This window comes from Vicia villosa, unplaced genomic scaffold, assembly GCF_029867415.1.
Source record: "Vicia villosa cultivar HV-30 ecotype Madison, WI unplaced genomic scaffold, Vvil1.0 ctg.000048F_1_1, whole genome shotgun sequence".
In the NCBI taxonomy this organism is placed as follows: domain Eukaryota; kingdom Viridiplantae; phylum Streptophyta; class Magnoliopsida; order Fabales; family Fabaceae; genus Vicia; species Vicia villosa.
This window is the reverse complement of record NW_026704980.1, coordinates 518,673-545,027: the sequence shown is the minus strand read 5'-3', so window position 1 is coordinate 545,027 and position 26,355 is coordinate 518,673. Positions and strand designations below refer to the sequence as shown.

At 37.5% G+C, this 26,355-nt stretch overlaps 2 protein-coding genes across 10 annotated transcripts in view; one reads left to right on the top strand and one right to left on the bottom strand.

The window, feature by feature from the left end:
- The window catches only part of LOC131623032 (protein DETOXIFICATION 34-like), a 50,571-nt gene that overhangs the window by 4,677 nt on the left and 19,539 nt on the right, over positions 1 to 26,355 (top strand). The window lies entirely within an intron of this gene.
- Positions 843 to 9,567, bottom strand: LOC131623030 (uncharacterized). Of its 8 annotated transcripts, XM_058894038.1 has the most exons (10): positions 9,158 to 9,567; positions 8,145 to 8,245; positions 7,518 to 7,651; positions 6,606 to 7,107; positions 6,252 to 6,453; positions 5,317 to 5,433; positions 4,458 to 4,561; positions 2,822 to 4,342; positions 1,636 to 2,730; positions 843 to 1,564 (listed from the first exon to the last, which is right to left on the bottom strand). In XM_058894038.1, the coding sequence occupies exons 8-10, from the start codon at positions 4,337 to 4,339 to the stop codon at positions 944 to 946; spliced, it is 3,234 nt and encodes a 1,077-aa protein (XP_058750021.1). In that variant the 5' UTR covers positions 4,340 to 4,342; positions 4,458 to 4,561; positions 5,317 to 5,433; positions 6,252 to 6,453; positions 6,606 to 7,107; positions 7,518 to 7,651; positions 8,145 to 8,245; positions 9,158 to 9,567; the 3' UTR covers positions 843 to 943. The 8 variants fall into 8 exon arrangements, with proteins under 8 accessions (XP_058750021.1, XP_058750015.1, XP_058750018.1 ...); XM_058894032.1 differs by adding an exon at positions 8,961 to 9,051 and having other exon boundaries at positions 2,822 to 5,433; XM_058894035.1 differs by adding an exon at positions 8,961 to 9,051 and having other exon boundaries at positions 2,822 to 5,433; positions 7,518 to 7,612.

Below are 26,355 nucleotides of genomic sequence, written 5' to 3'. Positions count from 1 at the left end.
GGAGGTGTCCCTTTTGGCAAAGCCATGAAACGTGCAACCTCTTCGAATGGGATGATGATATGGAACCAGGGCATAACATAACGGAGAGTTTACATGAAGAATGGACAAATGACCCAACTAAGACAAGAGAGATGCAATCTGTTGAAGCCTTGAAGGAGTTATATGAGTCAGCAATGAAGAAGAATGTTGAATTGCAGATCCAACAGAAGGCAGAGGGATTTTATGGAAAGATGAAGACAATTTGCTTAGCAATTTTGTTCATGGTTAATTTGTATTTGTTAATAAAATGTAAATGTTAAGGATCTTGTGTTAAGGGTTAAATGTATTTGTTCATGTGCAATTTTAAGTTTAGCAAAACCTGTGTAAGGTGTAATGTTCAATTTTAAGTTTTCTGTAATGTACAATTTGAAGTTTCTGAAATTGAATGCAATGTTGTGGATTGGGTTTAATAATTGTTTGTTACTCATGTTGTTGTTTTAAAAACTACAAGACCTCTAAGTTGACAGGTTCCATAGTGAGCTATAATCCTGTTGGCAATGTTACAATTTGTATGATATAAACCTGTTGGATATGGGTAACATCTAACTTGACAGGTTCCATAGTGACCTATCTACAATGACCTATAAATTGACTCATATATTTTGTTTACAGCAGCAAGTGTATTCCATAATATATAATGCATTGTAATTGTCGTATTTAACAGTAAGACATAGTATAATTAGTAACCTCTAATTTGATTACAGCACAGAATATATAAGTAATTGTATTCCATAACATAATAATGCATTGTAATTAGCACATGTTTGCAGCATATTAAGCTGACTTGAGTTAAACAAAATAAATGTCTCAAAAGATGGTAAATAACCATAACAAGCAGCACCATAACAAACAAAGCAGTTGATTACAAAAAAATAGTTTCCAAAATCAACAAAAACAAATTGAGTCACTGAGTTAAGCCTTTGTAGATGTCATCCCATTTCTTCATCTTGGGGACACCACTTGTTGAATCCTCTGTTGCTTCATCCTCCTCAACGATCACCAATGGATCATCTGGTTTTTTCCCTGGCCCTGGAATAGCCTTTGTCTTGAGGCTTCTGAGTCCATCACTTTGCCTTTTTGCCACATCCATATCACTTTTACTTTTTTTTGCTTTGGGCTGCACTTGTGCTGAAGATGTTGTAGGTGGTTTAGGAGGAACCTGTCCAACAGATGATGCACCTACATGTTGTTTGAGTGGTTTGTTCTTTGGCTTTTTTGGAGCTGGGCCAAAGAAAATTTTGGGTCCATCCCTGGCCTTTGTAGCAGTAGTTGCAGTAGATGGTCCAAAATCATTGGCAGCAACAACTGGTTCTTTATCCTTTGTTGGCTGAGCATCCTTTTTCTTGATGGGTGCAGAATCCACACTCAAAGGCCTAATGTCCAAAATATCATCCCAATCCAGCAAGGCTTCTAGTGTTTCAGCATCCCATTCATAATACTTATCAACAGGTGAAGAGTTTGATGGTTGTGTTGTACCACTTGTTCTAGACTTGGCATTTTTTGAAGCTTTGCCCTTAGCCTTATGCTGCAAGAAAACAAATTAGTTAAGTGAATGATTCAGATAAGTAAACAATACATTTAAGTGAATTTGAATACCTCTTTTTTTGCTGCCACATTTGCTTGGGCAGTTTGACTGGCCTGTGTAGGCACATCCTCAGTAGTTATCACATTATTAGGTGGAACTTCTTCATTTTGCACATTTGCTTGGACACCACTTGTTGGACCCTCTTCAATTGGTACATTTGTTGGGACACCTATGGCAACAATTTGCTTGTTTTTCTTGCAAGTCCTTTTGTTGTGACCTAGTTCAAAACAAACTTTGCATCTATGACTAGTATTAGTTCTCTGCCATTTATTCTGATTAACCTCATCAGCTTCTCTCCTACGTAGTTTTTTGGGCCTCCCTGCACCACGTTTGTACAGTGGTGGAAACATATCAGGTTGAGTTGTTTTGGGCCATTTGTTCTGGCCATTCAAAGGGGTGATGACTTCATTATAGCATGCCTCATAGGTACTCTTGTGATAGCACTTGTTTACATAACTCACTGGGTCATCCACCTTCCTATATATGGCTGCCACTGCATGTCTACATGGTATCCCAACTATTTCCCAAAAGTTACAACTACATGTATGTTTCTCAAGGTCAACTACAAAGCTGTCAGTAAAGAGTACATGGGTAACTTGAAATGAATACCTACCAGCATATGTTGCTGTCCAACTAGCACTCTTCTCAATCTCTCTATCTAATCTCTTTAATGGTTTAGACATTATTTGACCATTGTATCCATCTACTTTTTCTCTAAGGGTTGCAAACCTCCCCATTAAATAATTCCTAATCCACTCAAGCATTGTAATAATTGGCTTGTCCCTTTGCAATAAAATGGTTGCATTAAAAGACTCACTCAAATTGTTCATTAACACATCACACTTTGAGAAAAAAGGGAAAGCATGCTTACACCATTTGTTCTTGGGAATTGCCTCCAACCACTCATAAGCTTCCAATTTGGCCTCCTTGATCATAAGCATCTTTGCTTCATGTGCCTCAAAATAGGTAGCCTTGGCAGCTGCCATCATGAGATCCCTGTACAAAGTTCCTCCACCAAACTTTTTTTTGAAGTTTGCATATAAATGTCTTAGACAAAATCTGTGCTCATAAGCTGGATACTCCTCTTCAAACACTTGCACCAGTCCCTATTCAAACAACATGAATAATCAATATTAAGATACTACATGTTACATTTAAACAACAAATAATAATCAATTTTAAGATACTACATGTTACCTTCTGTTGATCAGATATGAAACACCATCTGCCATCTCCAATATCTTCAATAAGTAACTTCATAAACCAGATCCAAGAGTCTTTTGTTTCACTCTCAACTACAGCAAAAGAAACAGGAAGATATTGGTCATTTGGATCTCTGCCCACTGCAATGAGTAAAATACCACCATATTTGTGTTTCAAATGGCATCCATCCAATCCAATAAAGGGCCTGCATGCCTTTGTCAATGCTTTCTTGGTCCCATCAAAGGATATGTAACACCTCTCAAACCTAGGCTTCAATCCTGGGGCAAATGAAGTAGTGTTGATTTTGAATGTATTGCCTGCTGAAGCCCTTCTCAACTCAGCACCATAAGACCACAACATACTAAATTGTTTGCTTGAATCCCCCTCAACTATTTGTCTTGCAATTTGTCTTGCCCTAAATGCCCTGCACCTTGGAATTTCAGTGGAATACCTTTGTCTAATATCAGCAACTACCTCATTCAGTTTCATCTTAGTGTTGTTCTTCAAACCATCTACAATAACCTTAGCAACCCATTCTGCCTTAGCACTTTTGTTAAAAAACTTTCTCCCACACTTATGTTTTGCAAATAGTGTCTTTATCCTAAAAGTTGTGGATGTTAACACCCTACTACACAATACTGTATAATTACACTTTTTCTTGTCCTTGCAAACAACCCTGCATCTATTAGAATCATTCTTCTCAAACTTCACATCTCTTCCATTTAGCACATTATGCTCAAGTATGGCATCCTTAAACTGTCTCAATGAACGAAATTCCATTCCTACTTTGAAGACATAATCCTTGCTCAATTTATCTTCCTCATTGAACCTTATAACACATGTCCTTTCATCAGAACTATCATCCTCAGCCCCACTATCCAACTCATCTGTCATGTATTCTTCTTCAATGACATGTTGCTTCCCCATTTCTTCTGTGATACTAATTTTGTTAACTTGTTGACTTGCTGCACCAGGATTTGCTTCCCCATTTTCTTGATTTATATGCTCAGCAGAATTTCCATTCACCACATCATCCATTTCTTCAGCAAAACCCTTCATTCTTTCCTCCTCACTATCATCAAAATGCACATCCCTTACTGATTCATCACTTGATTCATCCTCACTATTATTCTCATTTTCTGCTTTGCCCTTCCCCTTCTCCCTAATCCTATCCATAAAGGTACTACCACCTTCTTCAGGTTGTGGTTCACAAAATATCTCAGCATCACAGTTATTTCCAACAACAAACATCACTAACTCAGCAGCATCTGAGTCATCCCTAAATGGCAACATGTCTTCTTCAAAACTACCATTTCCAGGTTTCCACCACATCTTAACAGTTTTTTCATCAAAGTCAGGTTCAATGGTTTTCACTAAGTCACGTGCTTCATAAAACGACCAATAATCTATGTCTTGGTTGTTAAACCCAATTACAGTCCCACCTTCGTATCTAATCTCTGGGTCTTTCACGAAACAACCTTTTATATAAAACACTACCTTAAACGTAATCATTTCCTGACCAATACATATTACTAACAGTTTTAGGTTGACTTCAGATAAAGTATAAACTAAAGAGAAGTGAATATAATACGAAACCCTAACAATTCTAAATTGGGAGAAGTGCGATTACCTGGGTCCACGAAGATGGAGACAGCAACGATTGTGAGGGACCACGAGGAGACAACAACCGGAGCGAGGGACCACGCAGAGGATAGAATAAGAAGCACACAGAAGCTGGGACCACCAATGGAGAACCAAAACCACGCGCAGCTAGGGTTAGAGTTTGGGGGGGGGAACGAGAGTGTGAATTTGACTTTTGTTTTCTGAAGATGTGTATTTGATAGACTTAAGTTTAAGTTAATCTCCTTATCCAGTGTGGCAATTTCAATTTTTCTTTTTTTCCATGTCAACAATGCCACGTCACACTCCGTTAGTGAAAACTAACGGGAGGGACTATATTACGTGACGTCTAATTTTGTAGGGATCTTTTTTCTAAGAAATTTTTTAGAGGGACTAAAAGTGCAGGGTCCCTTATTTATAGGGACTAAAAACGTATTTAACCCTTTTATATATCATGAATATAGAATTATGATCCCTAAGCAATTTTTGTCATTATAAGAAGCTAATTGACAAGGTGAAGGAACTGTAAGCTCTCTGCTTCTTTTTTTTACACATACACAAATCATTGACTATCAAAGCAGAATCTTTGGAAATGTAAGATAGTGTTGTTTAGTTCTAAAATTGCATAGGATTCATGTAACATGTAGGTATAATTTCCGCGACTTCATAACAAATTATCTATTTTGGTTGTTTACTTTCCATCAACTATAACTCAAAACATAGTGTAGAACAAAAATGAGGAGTTAAAGTAGATTACCTTAATAACTCATTCATTATAATAGTAGTGGAATAACTAAGTTGTAGAAGCAAGAATTAAGCAACAAATTACAGTAGCCATTATTTATGTAAAACACTAGATGAATACTCACCTTATAGGGACCTTTGATAAAAGGGATTGCAATTGGCCTAAAATATTCACTTCATCGGCGAGTTTCATTGCTTTAGTGTAATCCTTCATCCATGAGTCTGAAGAGGATGTCATTGGCCTGAAATTATGTGAAAAATAAAGAAAAAAACAATGAGATCCACATTATGGTGATTAAATAGAAGAAATCATTAATGGAAGTCGTACGCTTGTAAGATTATACAGTGAAAGACACCAAACATGAACAAGATATATAACTATTCCATATAATCAATAATTTAGAAAGTTCCAAAAACCTTTGAGTAGTTTCCAGCACTATAAGGAACTATTTCACTCCACATATTTAACACAGGATGAATTCTACATGGCTAGAGAAACACTCATAAAACTATGATTTTGATATAGTAACATATTTACTAACTACAATTTATTTGACATGGCTAGAGAAACACTCATAAAATAGAATACTAGCGTTCAATCTGGAATATAATTGTGATAATATTAAATAAATGCTATTCTGTTTTACTGAATACAATTTATTATATTATGTTTGTGTATTAATTTACGTGACAAAAAATCAAAGTTACCGGTATTTTATTAGTTGTCGCAAGTCAGAAGGCATATTCTAGTCAAAAAAAGTAGTCAGAAGGCATGAAATCTCTTACGAACTCTGATGCCATGAGTGACACAATGAATTGGACTTCTATCGAAAATATTAATGACACAAACTATTTCAATTGTGGTGATAATAGAGTTATAATAGTAATATTTTATTTAATATTTCATATAGTCGTTATTTTGGACATAAAATAACATCCATTTAATTTGTGACACATCCATTTAATACTATACGACAATTATTAAAATTGATATTACCATTTTAGACACAGTTCACCTAATTATGAATTTACATACCAAGAAGAAGAAAAATTATAGTACCTTTTCATTGAATCCATTGACGTAATTGACAGTTCCACATCCACAAGTAGATGGGGGTGAAGATCTTAAATGATACAAAGCCTTGTTCATCAAAAGCACTCAAGGAGAGTCAGGACCACCTAGAAACTTATGTGGACTGATAAACACAGCATCATACCCATCAACCTTCCCTGATCTCATCTTGATCTCCTCATAAGGACCACTAATTAAACAAACAAATTAATGTAACTATTATTATGCTATCAAATAGATAAATGGTGCAACGCACTTAGTCCTACTTATACAAAAATCAAATTATTTATCATCTGGATCGTATTTGAGGACGTGCAAGAAAGAATATCATACTATGCATACCTTGCTGCAAAATCAAAAGATGCAAATCCGTTGTATTGATGGAGAAGCCTAGCAATCGCGCGCGTATCCGAGTAAATTCCGGTAACATTACTACAAGCAGAGAAAGATCCCAACAATGGTCTATTAGAATCTTTATAACCTTCAAGTTGCATCTTTAAAGCTTCCATGTCAAGCAATCCTTTATCATCAAGTCCAATCTCTACAACCTCAGCCAAGCTTTGCCTCCATGAAAGTAAATTTGAATGATGCTCATAAGGTCCAACAAAAACCACCCATCTTTCTTCTTCATCAAGGCACCTCAACATCCTCTCCCTCATAATAGAAGGGGCTGCAATTCCCATTACTTCTTGTAGCCTCTTGATCGCCGCGGTTGTGCCCGAACCGCATAAAATGAGTGCTTCGTCTTCTCCTCCTCCTAAACATTTCTTAATATACTCGGTTGCTTCATGTAGCATTTTTGTTGTTCTACTTCCAACGTGACACTCAGAAGTATGAGTATTACCTATATACATAATAGAAAACAACTTTCATTAACACTATCAGAATATTAATACCGAGATGCATAACTATACGTAGTGAATATTAATACCGTAGAAAGGAAGAACATGTTTGGTGATGAATTTTTCAATGCAATGAAGACTGTGACTATCAGAATATTACAACTGAATAAGTCCTTCCTAGTTTCTAGTATACTCTGACATTATATGAATTATGAACTCAAGCTTTAGAAACAATATGGAGCCATAATCCAAAATGTAATGTTACAATAACGTCGAAAATGTACAATGTGACCCAATACTCCAGGATTACTGAAGTTAACCATCGCAAATAATTCTTTCGAGTCAATCTACAAGTGGCACTTGCCATACACGTTTAAAATAAAATAAACAGAGACTTGGGATAATAACTCACAGCACAATGCACATGGCTAATCATGCATAGATCCTTGCATGCAAAGCAGTTTCTGACAGAAAAACTCTACGTTTGCACATGAGAGCAGCCAATGCCTAATCCAAGAAGCATTTGTGAGTAACTCAGAAACATGCCTGTAAAGAGGAGGGGAAGGAGATTAAATAGCTAACTATTCTTATATGCAGAAAACAAATCACTGGACAGCGCAGTTGCTGCTAGATATATAGGACTGCTGACTTGAAATTGAATATTCAGAATAGCATATTTTTGTTACTGGTAGTTAGAGTGAATCTTTGACATAATATAATAGAAAGTTATAAGAGAAAAGATAAAAAGAAATAGCACACATATTAAGACTTGTTTAATTTCCCAGACATACATAACCCTTGATTAACATAAACTATGCACTTAAAAGTGAATGCACATAACTAATGTTCTTAGAAAACTAAATTATTTTTGTTACGGTTAGTCAAAAGTCTATATTTGTTCTCTTTTATATAAAAACCTATAACTCTTATATGGATTCTGTTTTATCAGTCTTGCAAAAACTATCAAGGAATATAATCAAACCATATACAGTGATAGAATATGAAGAAAAAAACTTCAAACATCAAATCTCAACCATACCTTGTTGGAGATCTTAAATGAGAGTTGCTTCCATGTAATTGAAGTTCTTTGTATTCTTTGTAGCAATCAAAAGGAATTACAGCTTCAACCTTTAGTCTTATCTACAATTATAATGAAAAGGAAATTAGACATAGCTACATATCGCTTAACGGTAGACCCAACACCCCATTTCATAAACTACACAATAACAAAGAACACAAAACATCCATACTCTCTGCAGCTGAAAGTACAAACACTAAGTTTATTCAGCCAACATATTAACAAGTTTTCTAGAAGTATGAAGACACAAACAGAGCCAAACAAGCACATTCAAATTCCAAATCTAGCTCAATTCATGTCATAGGCATAACTGATAGTGCTATTGGTCTAATCTTAACAAAACCTTAGAGGTTTTGAAAACAAAAATTAAGGAATTTGTGTATTAAGACTTACTAATTTAGGGTCGGTTTTCCATTTGAATTGACTTATTGGAGTTTATCTACTATCATAAGCAATCGTGAGACTAGTGAAACAACTTATTTCTTAAGCTGTTTTCTCCTACAACTTATTTCCATCAAAGGTAAACCTAATAAAGCAATTTATAAAATAACATGAAAACACTAAATACTTGCACTATACAAGTGTATAACTAAACTATCTATCCAACTTTGTCTAGTAACTTGGAAATCAGTTTCTACTAACAGAATTCTAAAGAATATTCATGATAATTTTATCTAATTTAAATCAGTCTCATGTAGCTTTATCTACTTATTGATATTATATGAGGATATTCATGATAACTATATCTGAAAATTTTAAAATCAACATCAACTATACCTTAAAATAACTAAAAAAGAATATCGATTGTGTCGATCCGAGAAAATGCATCCTTGTAGCGAATATCGAAAAGAGATTCCGCAACAACGAACTATTATGATGGAAACCGTGTGAATCGGAGAAAGAGATTCTTCAGATAAGTTTTACTAGAGTGAATGAGTGATTCTGTGAGATTTGATTCAAGAAAAAACAATTACCTCAAGTATTAGGTTTTGAGAAATGCGTGAGTGATTTCGAATGGTAAAGTAACTAATTCGAAAGTTGAAGCAGCGATTTTCGAAGAAAAAGTTGAAGCAGCGGTTTTCGAAGAAAAAGTTGAAGCAGTGATTTCCAACGAAGAAGGAGAAATAGATATTTCGGTCCATGAAGGAGAAGCACTGATTTCAATCAATGAAGGAGACGGTAGGGATTTCGATCAATAACAGAGAAGCCTTGATTTTCAGTTGATGAAGGAGAAGCAGTTGTTTCGAAGACGGAGAAATAGTGATTTTGATCGGAAAACAACAGTTTCGATGGAGAAAAGTGATTTCAGAAAAAGTGATTTTGATAGAGATTTTCATCTGTGAAGGAAAAGTGATTTTTGGAGAAAAGGATTCAGTGAGATTTCTTTTAATTATAAAATGATTTTCCTTAAAAGAATAATATGTTTTAAGAAATCACCGTAACATATGGCAATAATATTTAATTTTTTTATTTTTTAATTATGTAATTGGAGTTTTATAGATGTTTTTTAAATTAAAGTTAACTATGAAAATAATTTGTAGTAAATTTTGGTAGCTAACCTGTCATTTTCTTGTAGTGATTGTAAAACTTGTTGTGAAAATATAGTAATTTAAGTTGGTGTAACCACTTACATTGAGAGTGGCACTCTATTTTTGTGAGGCCAAATACATTGCAGTGTCTATGTATGCGTCTCAAATTGTATGGTCGATGAATTTGATGAAGGAGTTGTGCAGCGAAGAGTATGAAACTGTGACTTTGATGATAGACAATGTTTCAATTATAACTCTTGCTAAGAATTTCATTGAACATGGGTGAAGTATGTCATGAAAATTGGCTTGATACATTTCTCCATTGCATTCTATACTATATATAATAGTATCAATAATTACACGTAATTACATATTATAGGAAATAGGTTCGATCATGCTCATAGGTTATCGTCGGGTCAGGTCAACAAGACATGTTCTAGGAAATTGGTTTCTTCAGGACGCGGCTTGTAAGAATCTCGTCCCCGGAACAAGCCCCCTAAGTATATGTTCTTGTTTTGCTGAGAGGATGTACTCGGATGTAGTCCTCGGATTCTTTTATAGCCATTTGAGGACGTGTCAGTGGAGCGAAAGGATGCATGTCTAGCAGATTTTTAGGCTTGTAATGATGGCTTTTTATGGGAAACGAGTATTTCTAGGGGAACTGTTCCACCTAGCCCTCATTATTACGTTAAAACCCTATAAAAACCCTTCCATTCCAAGGCTTCTTTCCATCATTATCGTAGACACTGTTCTTCCTCTTCCAAGCCCTTTTTTTAAAGCAAGTCTTTTAACTCTCAGGTATTATTTTTCCTTCTTTCTCTTCGCTCATCTTAATTCGTTTTTGTGTGCGTAGGCGTATTTTTAGAAAATGGCACGTATAGGTAAGTACCATGAACTAATTTCCAAACCTACTAACGTTGTTGAGAGGAAAGAGACGTGGGATTCGATTTTAAGGGACATGGAGGAGAGTTTAGGGAAGGATGAAGTAGATAGGGTCCTTAGAGAGGTCTATTATAACCCTGATTCATCTTCCTCTTCCTCCTCAGGTTCCGTAGAATTTATCATGCAGACTGTCGTTCCCTTTGACTATGAGGTTATGAGCTATAAAGCTAGCTCATTCGATGAGGTTGAGATTGCCAAACTACGTTCCCTCAGACAAATATCTTCGACCGGAAACTAGGATGACGTGGTTTTAGAGCCCTGTGGTCCCGGGAGAGGGTTTGTACTCTTCGCCCAGCCAGCTCGGAAGACGAGTTGTTTTACTTCTACCCGAGCGTGATAGAAACTTTTGATGTGAGGATTCCCTTCGCGGACTTTGAAGTGGATCTTCTCAAGACTGTGAACGTCGCGCCCTCACAACTTCGTCCGAACAGTTAGGGTTTCATAAAGGCTTTCCAGAGAGTTTGTGAGGCCGTTTCCATAAAACCTACAATGGGCCTATTCTTCTCTTTCTTTGAAGTGAAAGGTTTAGAGAAGAACAGTTGGATTTAGATCAGCGGCATTCCCTCTCGGAGTTTCTTGATTACTTTTACCAGCAACTATACAAATTATAATGATAAGTTTGTGAGGGTGAAGGTCGGCCCAACCTGCCCTCAAGTCTTGTACGCGGCTGATGGCCATGCCCGGTTCCCTCATTACTGGACGAATGATCTGGTTCCTATTTGTGGCTTTGCCTTTGAGACGCTCAGTGAGGTGGAGCGTGTTTGTTTAAAGGATTTATACTCCTTCAGAATGATGAAAATTAAAACCCTGCTTCCGGTTCCGGACAAGGAATTTATGGATTTCCTTGGTAATGTCCCTTTTATCGGATAAGCATTTGTTTTTATTTTCCTGAATTGTATCTAATTCGTTTAATTTCTCTTTGTGCAGATAAGATGACTGACTTGTCTCACCGAAAAGAATAAACTTCTGCTCGAGGCCCGTGCTGCTCGGAGGGGAACTGGAGGTCCAGCCGAGAACAAGTCCGACCTTACCGGCCTTAAGACCCGGGTTAAGCGTAAGAAAGTGATGGCTTCTAAGTCATTGTCTGCAGATGTTGCCGAGTAGGAATTACCGGTTAATTATGCAGTTGGGGAATAGTGTCAGCCCACTCCCAAAAAGCAGCGGGTGGTCATGAGCGGGGATGCCAGTCACCGTGATGCTGACATGTTGGCACTCGTGAAGGGACCCGGCGAAAGCAGTGGTGACAAGTCCGGGGAGTTCAGGTTCTGGAACAATGATTTTGATGGGCTTAAATATGCCTATGACTACATGAACACGGAGGGTGACGTTCAAAGGGAAAAAGCGTGGGTTCCCAAGAACTCTTTCAGAATCCCAACGCCTACCTCATGAAGAGCTTGGTTCTATCCAGGGGTTTCTTTGAAATCGGGGACAACAAGGTGAAGAGGACCCGCGACCTGGAGAAGGGACAAAAGCTCCAGTCGGAGAAGATGTCCAAGCTGGAGAAGAGTCTAAAGGACGCGGCAAGCAAGGCTTCTTCCCTTGAAAAGGACCTTGCCGAGCTCAAAACCAAGAAGGAGTCCTCTGATTCTGAGTTCACCAAGACCATCGCCGATCTGAAGGATCGGTTGAAATCGGTGATGGACGCGAATGAAGATCTAAGGGACTCTTTAAAGAAGTCGCAGATTGAGGTGCTTACCGCCGGTGACGAAGCTTTTGACAAGGCCAAAGAGCAAGTCTTGGTCCTTTATCCTGAAGTTGACCTCACCAAGGTGGATTTCCTTAAGGTGGTGCAGGATGGCCTCCTTGTGGATCCACTGAAAGCAGAGCCTACTCCTTCCCCCAAATCCGCCGAGACTGAAACCGACAATGCCGCCGGGCCCGATCATGCAGCCGTGTGAAGATGAAGTTTGTGACCCTCTATTTCAGTTAGTCATCTGTTATGGATGCAATTATGTAATGTTTATTTTATGGATTTGTTGTGCCCTCCTTTTTTGAATTTCCTTCATGTAATCCAAACATAGCCCTACCGAGGCTTTTAAATTTGTGCTTTATGGATCTGTTACTAATTCAGTTGTCTTTTTAAATTTATTTAACTTTTACACTTTGTCCAGATATGCAGCCATAGGTCGGCCGAGTTATGGACTTCAATGTGTACTGTATTTGATAAATTTTTAGACTTTGAGTGCTCGATAGTGAGCCCCGAGTTATGGCCGTCAGGCTTGCATAACCCAGGTTTGCTGACTCTACTGTCGCTTCACCTTTTATCCGAGTAGTCATTTGACCGAGTCCTGAACCGGTTTGAAACTGGACTTTTAAACTATTTCCGTGGTACCTTGTCGGCATGCAATAGGATTTACGTGTGCACCATTCCCCATAAATTTTAGACATTTAATGCACTTCGATACAACCTATGCTTCCCACTTTTTACTATATAAAAGGTAGTTGAGGCCCCTTTTGCCCTACAAATCTCTTATCCTCCCTAGTGATGGATAACTCCAAAGGTAAAAAATCCTCTGAAGTATCAAAATCCTGTTCTGCAAAGAAGAAAGGATCTTCTGAGGGCACTTCTTCGTCCCAGCAAAGTCAGGCTGTGAAGACTAGATCACAAACTTTGAAGGAGAAGCATAGTGTCAAGGAGCGTGACCCAGATTTGGAGTTTGATGAAGACTAGCTTCATTACCTCACCACTGAAGGCCTTATGCCTCCTAAATGAATATCAAAACATGTAATTGTTTAGGACGCATCATTTTCTTTTAATTTGAATTCTTGCTTTGTAGTCGTCATTGTATTACTTATGAATACAGAGTTAAAGTTTTTCCCCTTTACTGTTTTTATAATGATAATTTATAATGCTTTTCACCTATTTTTGTCAACTGGGTGAGTGCTCATATGATGTAAGCCCCAAGCGTTTGTTATTTGCATTGTAGCTTATATTAAACGTTTTTAAGTTTTTCGAGTTGTACTCAGTCGTGTTGCCTTCCCGTCCATTAAGTCGGGTGACTTGCTCGACGTCTGTTAAGTACCCGGAAGTTTTGTCTTTTGAGACTGTAAACGTGTTGGGATGTTGCTTTTTCCTGGAGCCGTAGTTTATTTGGGCTCGCTGGAACCGATTATGCCGAAGGCTTTAAGAGTGCGCTTGGACTTTATTTTTTCCACCATTTATTTATGGAATAAACAGCTTTAGTTGTCCGAGTTCATGAAAATGCTTGGAACTTTTAGCATTTTTTGGAGGCTTTTAATGTGTTTGGTTTAGGCTAGGCCAGAGGTTTAAGTTTACTTAGTATGTCCGATTCCGATTATGCCAGAGGCTTAAGAGTGTGCTTGGGCTTTTGACTTTGGGTGCCGAGGTCTGAGGACTTAACCGTCTTTAAGCGCGGACATAGGCCGGGAGGCTTAAGCGTCTTAAGCGCGGACAGAGCCCCTTGCAAGGGATCACCGGAGACTGGTTTGAGAGCCTTGGCGAGGTTGAACCGGCTTTGGTTGCGGTCATAGACCCGGATATGTAATCGCTTATGGTGCAGACAGAGCCCCTTGCAAGGGATCACCAGAGACCGGTTTGAGAGCCTTGGAGAGGTTGAACCGTCTTTAGATGCGGACAGAGCCCCTTGCAAGGGATCACCAGAGACCGGTTTGAGAGCCTTGGCGAGGTTGAACCGACTTTGGTTGCGGTCATAGACCCGGAGGCGTAACCGGCTTATGGTGCGGACAGAGCCCCTTGCAAGGGATCACCAGAGATCGGTTTGAGAGCCTTGGCGAGGTTGAACCGTCTTTAGATGCGAACAGAGTCCCTTGCAAGGGATCACCGGAGACCGGTTTGAGAGCCTTGGCGAGGTTGAACTGTCTTTAGACGCGGACAGAGGTCCTGGGACTTACTCGACTTCAGTAGCTAGAACACAGTTTTTGATATGGGTGCCTCGTTAAAACCCTTGCAACTGGAAGGGAAAAGAGTGCACCTTATTTTATTAATCATACTGGCTTATTACAAGAGAGCTTAACTGAAATAAATCCTAAGATTGGAAACAATCCAAATCCTAGGTACCTCTATCCCCTCTAAAGTTTTTAGCTTATAAGCCTCGTTGTCGAGTTTGTCTTTTACCCGATATGGCCCTTCCTAGTTAGGAGACAATTTTCCCTTGTTCGTAGGATCAGTCACCTTCTTAAGAACCAAATCTCCTTTGCTGAAACTTCTCTGCCTGACTTTCAAACCATACCTTCTTGCAAGTGTGTCCTTAGCCGCGTACTCTCGAATTCGTGCTGATTCACGGACTCTGTCAACCAAGTTGGCTGAGACATTGAGTCCCTCCAAGTTAGCGCCTTAGTTGAAGTGAGCCCACCTCCAGGTTGGAGTGTTGATCTCGATTGGAATCATAGCATTTGCTCTATATACTAGTCGAAAAGGAGTTTCTTAGGTAGTGGAGTGAGGTGTTGTGTGATATGACCAGAGGATCTCGTGCAAGTACTCGGCCCAGAATCCCTTTGCCTGTTCCAGCTTCTTCTTCAATCCTGTGAGGATTATTTTATTGTCAGCCTCAGCTTGCCCGTTGGCTTGTGGATACTTTACCGAGGTGAATCAGTTATGAATTCTTAAGTCCTTGCAGAAATCGACCACCGAGGCACTTGCGAACTGGGTCCCGTTATCCGTGATGATGACCTTGGGCAAGCCAAACATGCATATGATATTTTTCCAATAAAAACGATGTACCTTCTCGGCTGATATGGGGGCCACGGCTTCGACCTCGATCCACTTTGTAAAGTAATCGACAGCCATAATTAAGAACTTCAGTTTCCCAGGAGTGATGGGAAATGGGACCAGGATATCCGCACCCCACTGCCAGAATGGCCATGGAGAGAAAACTGAATGGAGTACCTCTGCGGGGACCTAGATAACTGGAGCGAACACCTGGCACTTGTTGCACTTGCTGAAGCGTAGGCCAGTAATATCCAGCTCGGAGAATCTTACTTGCCAGAGATCTTCCTGTTATGTGCGAGCCACATGCACCTTCGTGCACTTCCAACATGATTAGCTTAACATCCTCCTCAGCCACACACTTCAACATTGGGGAAAATCACCCCATTATGTAGAGCTCCGCACTTACTATAGTGTACCAGACTACGATTTTTCTGATCTTCAATGCTTGGTCGGGATCTCCGGGTAAGATCCCGGAAGTCAGGTATTGAATTATGGGGGTCATCCAGCTTTCCTGCTGCTCCACGGGCATGACTTCCTGACCTTCAATGCTTGGATTTTCAATCGTCTCATGAATCACCTTTTTGTTTAAACCAGGACCCTTGGTACTGGCTAGCCGGGCTAATATATATGCTCGAACATTCTCCTCACGAGGAATGTGTACAACTACGAACTCAATGAACCTCTGAGCCAACTCGTGGGTCTTCTCCAGGTATTTTTGCAATGAATCGTCCTTTGTCTGGTACTCCCCTTTTACTTGTGACGCTACCAGTTGGGAGTCCGTTTTTACGGTTAGGTGGGTGACACCCACCTCCTCGGCGAGTCTCATCCCAGCAATGAGTGCCTCATACTCTGCCTGGTTGTTGCTAGCCTTGAATTTGAAACACAGAGAATACTCCAAAATGAAGTCTCCGGGTCCTTCGAGCACTATCCCAGCTCCGGTGCCTTTGAGATTTGATGAGCCATCAACGTGTAGGACCCAGCCGAGGACGTCTTCGTCAGAACCCAGGTTGCTCAATTCAACCACAAAGTCAGCTAGAGCCTGAGATTTGATGCTAGTTCTTGGCGTGAACTGGATGTCATATTCTAATAACTTGACTGCCCAAGTAACCACTCTCCCAGCCAAGTCAGGCTTCATGAGGATTTTCTTTATGGGATAATTCGTTTTTACAATGACTTGATGCCCCAGGAAATCGTGTCTCAGTTTCCTAGCAGTGACTACCAAAGCCAGGGCCAGCCTCTCAATCTTTTGATACCTCTGTTCTACGCTCTTCAACACCTTACTGACGTAGTACATGGGTCTCTCCCCCTCTGCACCATCCTGCACTAGAACCGAACTCATGGCATTGTCGGTTACTGCGAGGTATAGCACTAGAGGAGAATTATCCTTGGGTCTGGTCAGGATTGGTGGAGATAATAAGAAATCTTTAACGGCTAGGAATGCCGCCTCGCAAGCTGGTGTCCACTCGAACTCCCTGGCCTTACGAATTGCTGTAAAGAAGTGAATGGCTCTGTCGCCTGCACAAGATAAGAACCGAGATAAGGCTGCCAATCTTCCCGTCAGCTATTGGACCTCAGTCTTGGAAGTGGGACTCCTCATATCGAGGACTTCTTGACACTTATCTGGATTTTCCTCGATCCCCCGGTTTGTCAACATAAACCCGAGGAACTTCCTGGCCTGCACCCCGAGAGTACATTTCTCCGGTTTCAGCCTCATGTCAAAGCTTCTAACAAATTTGAATGTCTCACTTAGGTCCGCAACGTGACGCTTGGAGGTTGTAGTCTTGAGCACCATGTCATCTACGTATACTTCGAGGTTCCTACCTCGTAGTAGTAGTTACTGCGGTCGGTCATGAAGGCGGTGAAGTAGGCATCGGCCAGGTTCATGTGAATTTGATTGTACCCGAAGTAAGCATCCATGAAACTAAGAAGTCGGTACCCAGAGGATTCATCGATCAACCGATCAATCAGGGGCAATGGATATGGATCCTTTGGGCATGCCTTGTTCAGATCAGTGAAGTCCACACACATCCTCCACTTGCCGGTTTTCTTTTTGACCATGACCACATTAGAGAGCCACGTTGGATACTTGATTTCTTTGATAAAATTTGCATCTAATAACTTCCGGACTTCCTCGGTTATGGCTTTTCATTTCTCGTCACCACCTTGACGCTTTCTCTGGGATACGGGCTTTTTCCCGGGGTCAAGTACCAAGTGGTGACACATGACGTCCGGGTCGATGTCAGGCATGTCAGAAGGTTTCCATGCTAAGAGGTCAATGTTTTCACGAAAGATTTCCACTATCTCGGCCTACTCATCGGGGTCAAGGTTAACCCTAAGATGAGTAATTTGCTCTAGATTGCTTCCGATCTAAACCTTTTTGGTTCCCTCGCAAGGGGATAGAGTGTCCCCGGGAGGATCAGCTCGGGGATCCATGTCGACTAGGTTCACAGCGTCCATTGTGCTTCTGCCCGGCTCATGGGACTGGCCTTTCTTATTCAGCTTCAAGCTATATTTTTAATATTTCTTTGCCAGACCCTGATCACCCTTGACAGTTCCAACCCGGCCATCCCACAACGGGTACTTCATGGTAAGGTATAGCGTTGATACGGCAGCTGCTAAAGCATTGAACGATGGTCGACCCATAATGGCGTTATATGGTAATGACGAGTTGACCACCAGATATCGAACCTTGATGGTCTTTACATTTTCGCCGCTTCCGAAAGTAGTGAGGACGGGAAGATGTCCCATGATCTGCACCTGTTCGCCAGCAAAGCCAACCAAGGTACCCCGGAAAGGAAGCAACTCGGATATGTCAAACTCCGTTCCCCAGAAGGCCTCCCTTTAAAGTATGTCAGCGAAGCTTCCCGGGTCCACCAATACGCGCTTCACGGTCCAGTCACGGATTTGGATTTTTATAACCATAGGATCATCCTCATGAGGCATGACGCCCATGGCATCCCGCTTAGAGAAACTGACTGGGTCCAGCTCCTGCTCCGTCTCCAGCACCATAGTCTCGAAGATATGCATGACAGCTCGGACGTACTTCTTATGAGAAGAACTAGTTTCTCCTCCTCTGGCAAACCCTCCAGCGATGGTATTAATGGTGTGGCGGACAGTCGTGACTTCGTGGGAAACTTCAGATTCCTTTCCCTTCTTATGACGCGAGGACCCCTCAGGCTCGGGCTCCCTCTTTTCAGGAGGCCTTTTTCGTTCGTCTTTCCTGTAGGCGGAGAGATGCCCCATTTGAATAAGCTTTTCAATTTCTCACTTCAGTTGTTTACAATTAACGGTAGTATGTCCCTGGAGACGGTGATAGTTGCACCATGCTGCGGGGTCATCGTCGAGCACGGCGTTGGCTCTCTTAGGCTTTGGAGAATCAGGGATGATATTCAAATGGGACACCTCTCGGAATCTATCACCGACAATGGTGCTAAGGGCAGTATTGATTTCCTCACGTTGCTGGGGTCGCTGAAGTGGTTTGTGAGAAGGCCTCTCGTCTCGCCTCTCCCGGGAGGCCGCCTTCTTACCGGGTTCACCATCCTGAGGTCTCGGCTTTTCGGAAGAATCCCGGATTCGCTTTTCACGATTGATGTCTTCTCCTTTGATATGGCATTCAGCCCGAGTTATGATCTCGTCCATTTGGAAGACCATAAACATAAGCCATTGATTCATGAAATATCACGTAAACAATATCATCATTTGCACGTTTAAAAAAAGTAACAAGTAACTCTAGCGAAGAACCTAAACATTTAGAAGGGTATGGTAACGTAACGAAAATGATATTCGAAGAGGATGGTGAAGATTTCGTTTCCAGAAATGAATGAAGATGGTGAAGAATTCGCCCACTATCGCCTCGTTCGCTAAAGTACCATAAATGGTATTCGACGAGGATGGTGAAGATTTCGCTTCCAGAAATGAATGAAAATGGTGAAGATTTCGCTTCCAAAAATGATATTCGATGTTGTCTCGTTCACTAGGGCACCCCTGTGTGCTATAAAAGGAATAAAGTACATGTTATGTTTTAATTTTGTGGAAAACAATTTCACAACGGTTGCATGATTCAACCGTAGTGAAATATAGAATATATAACCACGGTTTGTTAAAACAAACGTAGTTGTTATAGTTTCAATTTTTAAATAAAAATAAATGTTAAGGGACACACACTTATTTTTATTGAAAAAATAAAAAATGTTGATGTTGGAATTCGAAGTTTGTCACCTAAATTATATGACAACAGTTATTTAAAAGAACCGTGATGAAAAGTTTCTTAATAAAAGAAATAAAAATATGCTTATAAAAAATTAAATATGATTATGGTGAATAAATTGTCGTGGTAATATTGTGTTATCGAATTTGTTTTATATAGTAGTGATTTTATTTATTTATTAATTTTATTTATATTAATATTAATTAAAATATTAAATTTAATATTTTAAATTATAATAAAATTAAATATGAGTAGAAATAGAATATTAAAATGCGAGGCAGTTTTGTGAAATTTAATATAAAGTTTTAAATTGCATCATTTAAAAGTAAAAAGAAAATTTAATAAAATATTCTAAGATAATGTGTTGCATGATTAGAGGTGCTTTATTGCCAGATTAACAAGAATCTTGTTGGACGAAACCAGCTTTAAATATACTGGCATTCTCACTGTCAGGCAATTTGTTAACATCCTTCATTTCAATTCTCACCCACCTAAAACTCATAATCATGCCCTCCAAAGAATGTATAATTTGTTTAAGGGTTAAATAAGTTTTTGGTCCCTCAAAATATAGCGGTTTTCAACTTTAGTCCCTCGAAATATTTTCTTCAAAGAATGGTCCTCCTAAAAATTTTAATTTTAACTTTTGGTCTCTCCTGCAATTTAGCGACGGTTTTTTCAATTTAGTGACGGTTTTAGTGACGGTTTTAGCGACGGTTTTTAATTTAGCGACGAAATTAGCGACCATTTTAGCTACGATTTTGCCATGAGGGACCAAAAGTTAAAATTAAAATTTTTAGAAGGACCATTCTTTGAAGAAAATATTTAGAAGGACTAAAATTGAAAACCGCTATATTTAGAAGGACCAAAAACATATTTAATCCTTTGTTTAATTCATCTGATTTTTATAACATTTATAGAAAGTAGTGAGAACAATGTCCACTAAGTATATAAATACATGTAACAAACATGCAAAGAAAAAGAAGTGTAAAGGAGACATTGAGAACATTAGAAAATCAGAAATTAATTAATACAAATTGTTTCTTGTGATCATACTAGGCTGTCTCCTCTAACCTCAAATAAAGTAACATGATGTTTTCCGGAGCATGCGAAGAAAGGAGCTCTAATATTCTATCAAGTTTTAGAACAAGGCACTTTTTCAGTGGTAAGAATTTTTTTAAATATATATATATATATATATATATATATATATATATATATATATATATATATATATATATATATATATATATATATATATATATATATATATATATACGAGATAGGATCAAACGACAGTAAGGTGTCAAAGTTTAATTTGACACCAAACTCAACCGTTAAAAGAATTGATCAAAGGTCATATAAATAGCCTATTTTTTAGGCGAAAAAATAGACTATATATTTTTGTATTATTTTATTTAATTTAATACGACTGTTGAATCAATTCTTTTAACAGTTGAAATTTGATGTCAAATTAATTTTTGACACCTTGTGTCATTTGATCATATATATATATATATATATATATATATATCAAATGACATCAAGGTGTCAAAGTTTAACTTGACACTAAAATCTCAACCGTTAAAAGAATTGATCTAACGATGATACTAAATAAAATAAAATAAAATAATAATAAAAATATATATAGCATATTTTTCTCCTAATAAATAGGCTATTTAGTATCACCGTTTGATCAATTCTTTTAACGGTTGAGATTTGGTGTCAAATTAAACTTTGACACCTTGGTGTCATTTGATTCTTTTAACGGTTGATAACACTTGGTTATTATGAGAAATGAGAACAATGAATCACGACCTTTAACTTTTGATTTGTATGGAGCTTATCCAGTGATAACTGATATCTTTTGTGAGAAATGAGAACAATAAATATCAACCGTAAAATTTAATTAACGATTGTGATTTAAAAAATACAATTAAAGAGTATAATATAGTTTGCCTACCATTTTTTATACTAAAATTACACTCAATCATTAATTGCATCTTCCTTCAAAACCTACCAAATAATCACTTTTTTGTTCCGGTATTTTTCTCTTAATCATAATGAATTTCATTCCATTTGACATTTTTTGTTAACGAGATTTAAAAGTTTATATTAATTTTATACTGTTTTATTTTATCTTTAAGTAATTATTTGTTTCATGTTCATTCAACCGTGCCCTTGTAAATTGTAATATTTGGCTTTACTAAACATCTCAAGTATGTTGGAACTTCTAACTACCCATATATCTTGTCCATAGCTAACATATTAGTAAATAGATCATGAAAAATATGTACTTGAGGACTATACCAAAATCCAAATAAAAAAAAAAACTAACCTTTGGAACGAGTGAAATAAGGACATAAACTCATAGATATTTTTTAATCTTCTTTTTCTGCTGCTTAGAAATTACTATTGTGTGTTAGAACAAAATATATTCATATTCATTGAGTTTTAATGATAACAAAATATTTTAAGAACAATAGGATATATTAACATTTGTTCGAGTGTGCAGAATTATTAACCCATAAATTAACTTAGTTTTGACCTAGTTAAATTGCTTATACAGAAAAACAAATCACTAAGATTCTGATGGATCGGAATATGATGTCTCAGCAAAGTACCAACTCTCTCTCTCTCTCTCTCTCTCTCTCTCTCTCTCTCTCTCTATATATATATATATATATATATATATATATATATATATATATATATATATCTTGGAAATTGCTTCTCAGCAAATTCACTTATGTTAGTCATCTTCCAACAGCTCTTTAGTTGTCTCTATATAAGGAGCTGAAGATTTGAAGGAAGAAAACAATAAGAAATACAACAACAACAACAACAAGTGGAAATGTACTATAGGATTTATATATTTGTTGTATTGCACATAGTTTTGAGATTTCTTATCTTTGTATATTTTAGAAATCTCAAGAAGTAAGTCTTTTATTGTGTTATATTCTTTGAGTACCTATGATTGTATATCACGTACCTCTTGTTGTAAATCCTAAACATTTTGTTTAGAATATGTAAAGTCTCAGACCGAGTGTCTGAGCAAGGAAGTCCTAAACGTATGTGTTTAGGCAATGAAGTTTCTATCTAGGTTGCTTGAGTTAATAAGTCATGAACTAGTGTGTTTAGGCAAGGAAGTCTTCTTAAAATCCTAACTAGTTTTTTCCAAAACTTCATAAGAACTTTTGTAAAGGATAAAAATAAGATATGGATATCATTAAGCATTTAATGGAGTAAGATAATTCGTCCCCTAGAGTCACATACTCATGCTTCCTAGAGCACAACCTCTTGGACAACAAGCTAACTAGAGAGTCCCAAGTTGCTTCTATATGGGGATTAACCTCCACAAGTAACCCCAAATATATAAAAAGATGGACTTATGCTTACAATAGTGCACATGTAAACACTTTGACGTTCAAGTCAATCAATAGTTATGAGAGTGGAGCTTTGAATTTAGAAATTTTACTTTTGAACCTAAGTCATGAGTTAGGATTTATAGTAGACAAAATATGGATTTAGAATCCCAAATCCTAACTAGATAGTTGTCTTTGTGGAGGGTTGTAGGAAGATCATGATAAGATTTATTTCACACAGTCTTGATTAGATCACAAGATGTATATGGGGGCTCATTTAAGACATGCTCGGGATATCTAGGCTAGTGACTATTGGATTACATATATAGTTGTTAGATTGAGCTTGGCTCAATATGAAACTTTTTTCTTAAAATTTCAGTTTAGGGAGTAAGATCATTGTTTGAATTCACATTGTTTCTCTTTACAAATTAAAATCTTTTCTTAAGGTTGGAACAATGATAGTGTGATTTCTAGGTTATATAAGTAGTTGGAGCTGATAAAGTTTTGGTTCCTAATAGTTTCTAAGTGTGGGAATATTAAGGAAAAGGGATATATAGAAATATGGAAAGTGAAATGAAAAGTTACTTCGATGAATTAAAATCATACAACTAAAAACGATAAAAACACCATTGATCTCACACCCCATACTTAGACCATTGCTTGCATAAAAAAATAGGACAAATTGTTTTAAAAAGAAAACTTCATGGTCCATTCATCCTAAGGTTAATGTTTTTGCTACTTGTTTGGTCCTAAGGGTCTTGTAAAATGCTTTTTAAATAAACCCACAAAGATAACATTTCCACTATAGACTTGACCATAAATCTCTGTACCCAACTATTGTCACTTTCAAACATACGTGTTGTTATTTTAAGGCATTTTATACAGTTTTTAACTAATTTCACAACACATAATGCATTGTTCGAGCTGAGGAATTTTTCCTTTATTCATGACTTAAGAATCGACTAACCTTTAGGAAGTACAACTGGGTTAGGGTTATCCGACGTACTACAATTAAACATCCTTTATTTATTATACATACACACACGCTCGTGCACGTGCATCACACATACACAACACATACACACACACAAATGCATGCACACATACACACACGCACATATATTCTTTTCCATTAATTTTATATCAACTCACCGTTGGGTTGATTAACTGGTGAGGATTACCCAACTTAATTTCCCTTATTCAATTTTTATTCATCCTCAGCCAAACAACATAAATATGCAGAAATCAATACTATGTCAAACCACTTAATATGAAATACTTAAAAAATATGTCTTGGTAACAAATATTACATGTAATATAAAGCTAAGTTAATATCTTATTAGGGGGCTTTAGGCGTTAGGAAGCTTCTAATCTATAGCCTTATTTCTTACTTCTAAACACTGATTTACCAAGTTTTTCACAAAATATTTATTTTTAATCCTTACTTCTCATAAATCTATATGCTAATTCTCTACAATGAAATTAAAAAAATTAAAAATTTCAATATGATTTAAGTAGAAAAAAGTTTTGATCAACAACATGCACACAAACAAGAAAAACATTAAAACAGAAAATCAAACTAAATGCCATGACATCCAAATTAAACTCATCATCTTTCATAAGCAGAGCCCTCAGGAGTTTAGAGATTTTAAAGAAATCTCTAATGAAATGAAGCTAAAAATCTGCATGACCTAGGAAGCTTCTAATTTCTTTCATATGGATAGGAGATGTTAACTTCTCTATAACCTTAATTTTGGCTTCGTCTACCTATATCCCTCTCTCGGACATTAAATTCCCAAGAATTACCCTCTTTAACTATAAAGCGGAATTTCAAAGACCTTTTTCAAATCATCTAGATATTCATCAAAACTAGGTTTATATATTGAAAAGCGTCCACAAGAACATCCATAATGTCTTCTAGGAAATTGAAGAAAACTAACATCATACAACATTGGAATGTAGTGTGTGTATTACATATCCGAAAGGGAATTCGCCTATATGAAAATGTATCGTAGGGGAAAGTAAATGTAATTTTTTCTTGATACTTGGATGAATAGGGATATGGAATTTTTTTGAATATCCATTCAAGTAGCAAAATTGTGAGTGCTTCGTTAGATGTTCTAACATCTGATCGATGAACTGGAGCGGGAAATGGTCATTTTGAGTGCCTTTGTTTAATTTTCTATATTCAATGTACATTCTCCGCCCTATTAAAATTTTGGTTGCTACTGACTCATCTTTTTCATTTTTTATTACGATCATCCCTTCCATCTTAGGTACTAACTGATCGGGACTAAACCATTTGTTGTCTCAAATAAGGGTAAATTACCACAACTTCTAGGAGTTTCAACACTTCATTCTTCACTACCTCCCTCATATTTGGATTTAATCTCCTTTGATGCTCTCTCGAAGGCTTATAGTCCTCCTCTTGGAAGATCTTGTGCATAAAATATAGGGACTTATTCATTTCAAATCCTAAATTAATGGTTCACCCTATGGCTTTTGGGTATTTCTTCAAGACAACTAGTAGTTTTTTTATTTCTACTTTACTTAAGTTGGTATTTATAAAGACCAGGTCATTAAATTCCTCATCTAAAAACTCATACCTAAAACTTTGAGGCATCGATTTAAACCTGTCGTCAAATTTTCCTCGCTCTCAGTTTTGGGACTATGATTTGTAAGTAGTTTTAAGAAATGGTTTTGAATACTGAGATTTTATCCATCATAATTTCATACACTTGAGCCTTGTCATTCTTAAGGTTGGAACTAGCAATGAGACATGCCTCCTTCTTAAACAAAATTTGGTTCTACACTTTATCTCTAAGTTTTGATGATAACAACATATATATTTTGTATGTAAACAATTTCGTTTCTAATGTTTTCTTGAGTGTGAGGATCAGAAGCTTGTATGATTTAGGACTGTTGTCTAAGGAATCATCAGAAATGTTGTCTTTAGAAAGACTACGCTCTTTCAATTCCAAAAGAACATCAATAGTTCTATGGAATGTTGAATGTTAATCAAAAAGAGGATCTCTTGTGTACTTCTCCATAAGTTGCTGCTTCATAACTCTCTAGTGTCTCCAGAAGAAATAAAGTCTACAAGAAGTTGTTGCTTCAGATCAGAAACAAAGTCTACATCAAATACAAGCTGTTGATTCAAGATCAGATGTCAAGATATGTTCGTCAGAAGAGCTGTTGCTCGTTACTCTGAAGACATAGTCCGGATCAGTTGATAAAGATCAGAATCAAAAATACAAATTAGTTGATGACTCTTGTTCAGATATCTAGACGTATTCCTCAGATATGTAGTTTCACTATTATCTGGAGACAATGTTCTATCATGAAAGACTCTAACACTATTTCTTGTATTGCTCGTGTTGTATCACTCCCAAATCAGTTATCTTTTCAGATACATATTTGATCTGGGAAGTCTTACGTCACA

Bases quoted from the DNA above. Each gene is read 5' to 3' on its own strand.
- LOC131623030 (XM_058894032.1), bottom strand. From the start codon at position 4,339: ATGATTACGTTTAAGGTAGTGTTTTATATAAAAGGTTGTTTCGTGAAA. The intron at 2,731-2,821 runs GTAACATGTAGT...TTGTTTGAATAG, and splicing joins TCATATCTGATCAACAGAAG to GGACTGGTGCAAGTGTTTGA. The intron at 1,565-1,635 runs GTATTCAAATTC...GTTTTCTTGCAG, and splicing joins ATGTGGCAGCAAAAAAAGAG to CATAAGGCTAAGGGCAAAGC.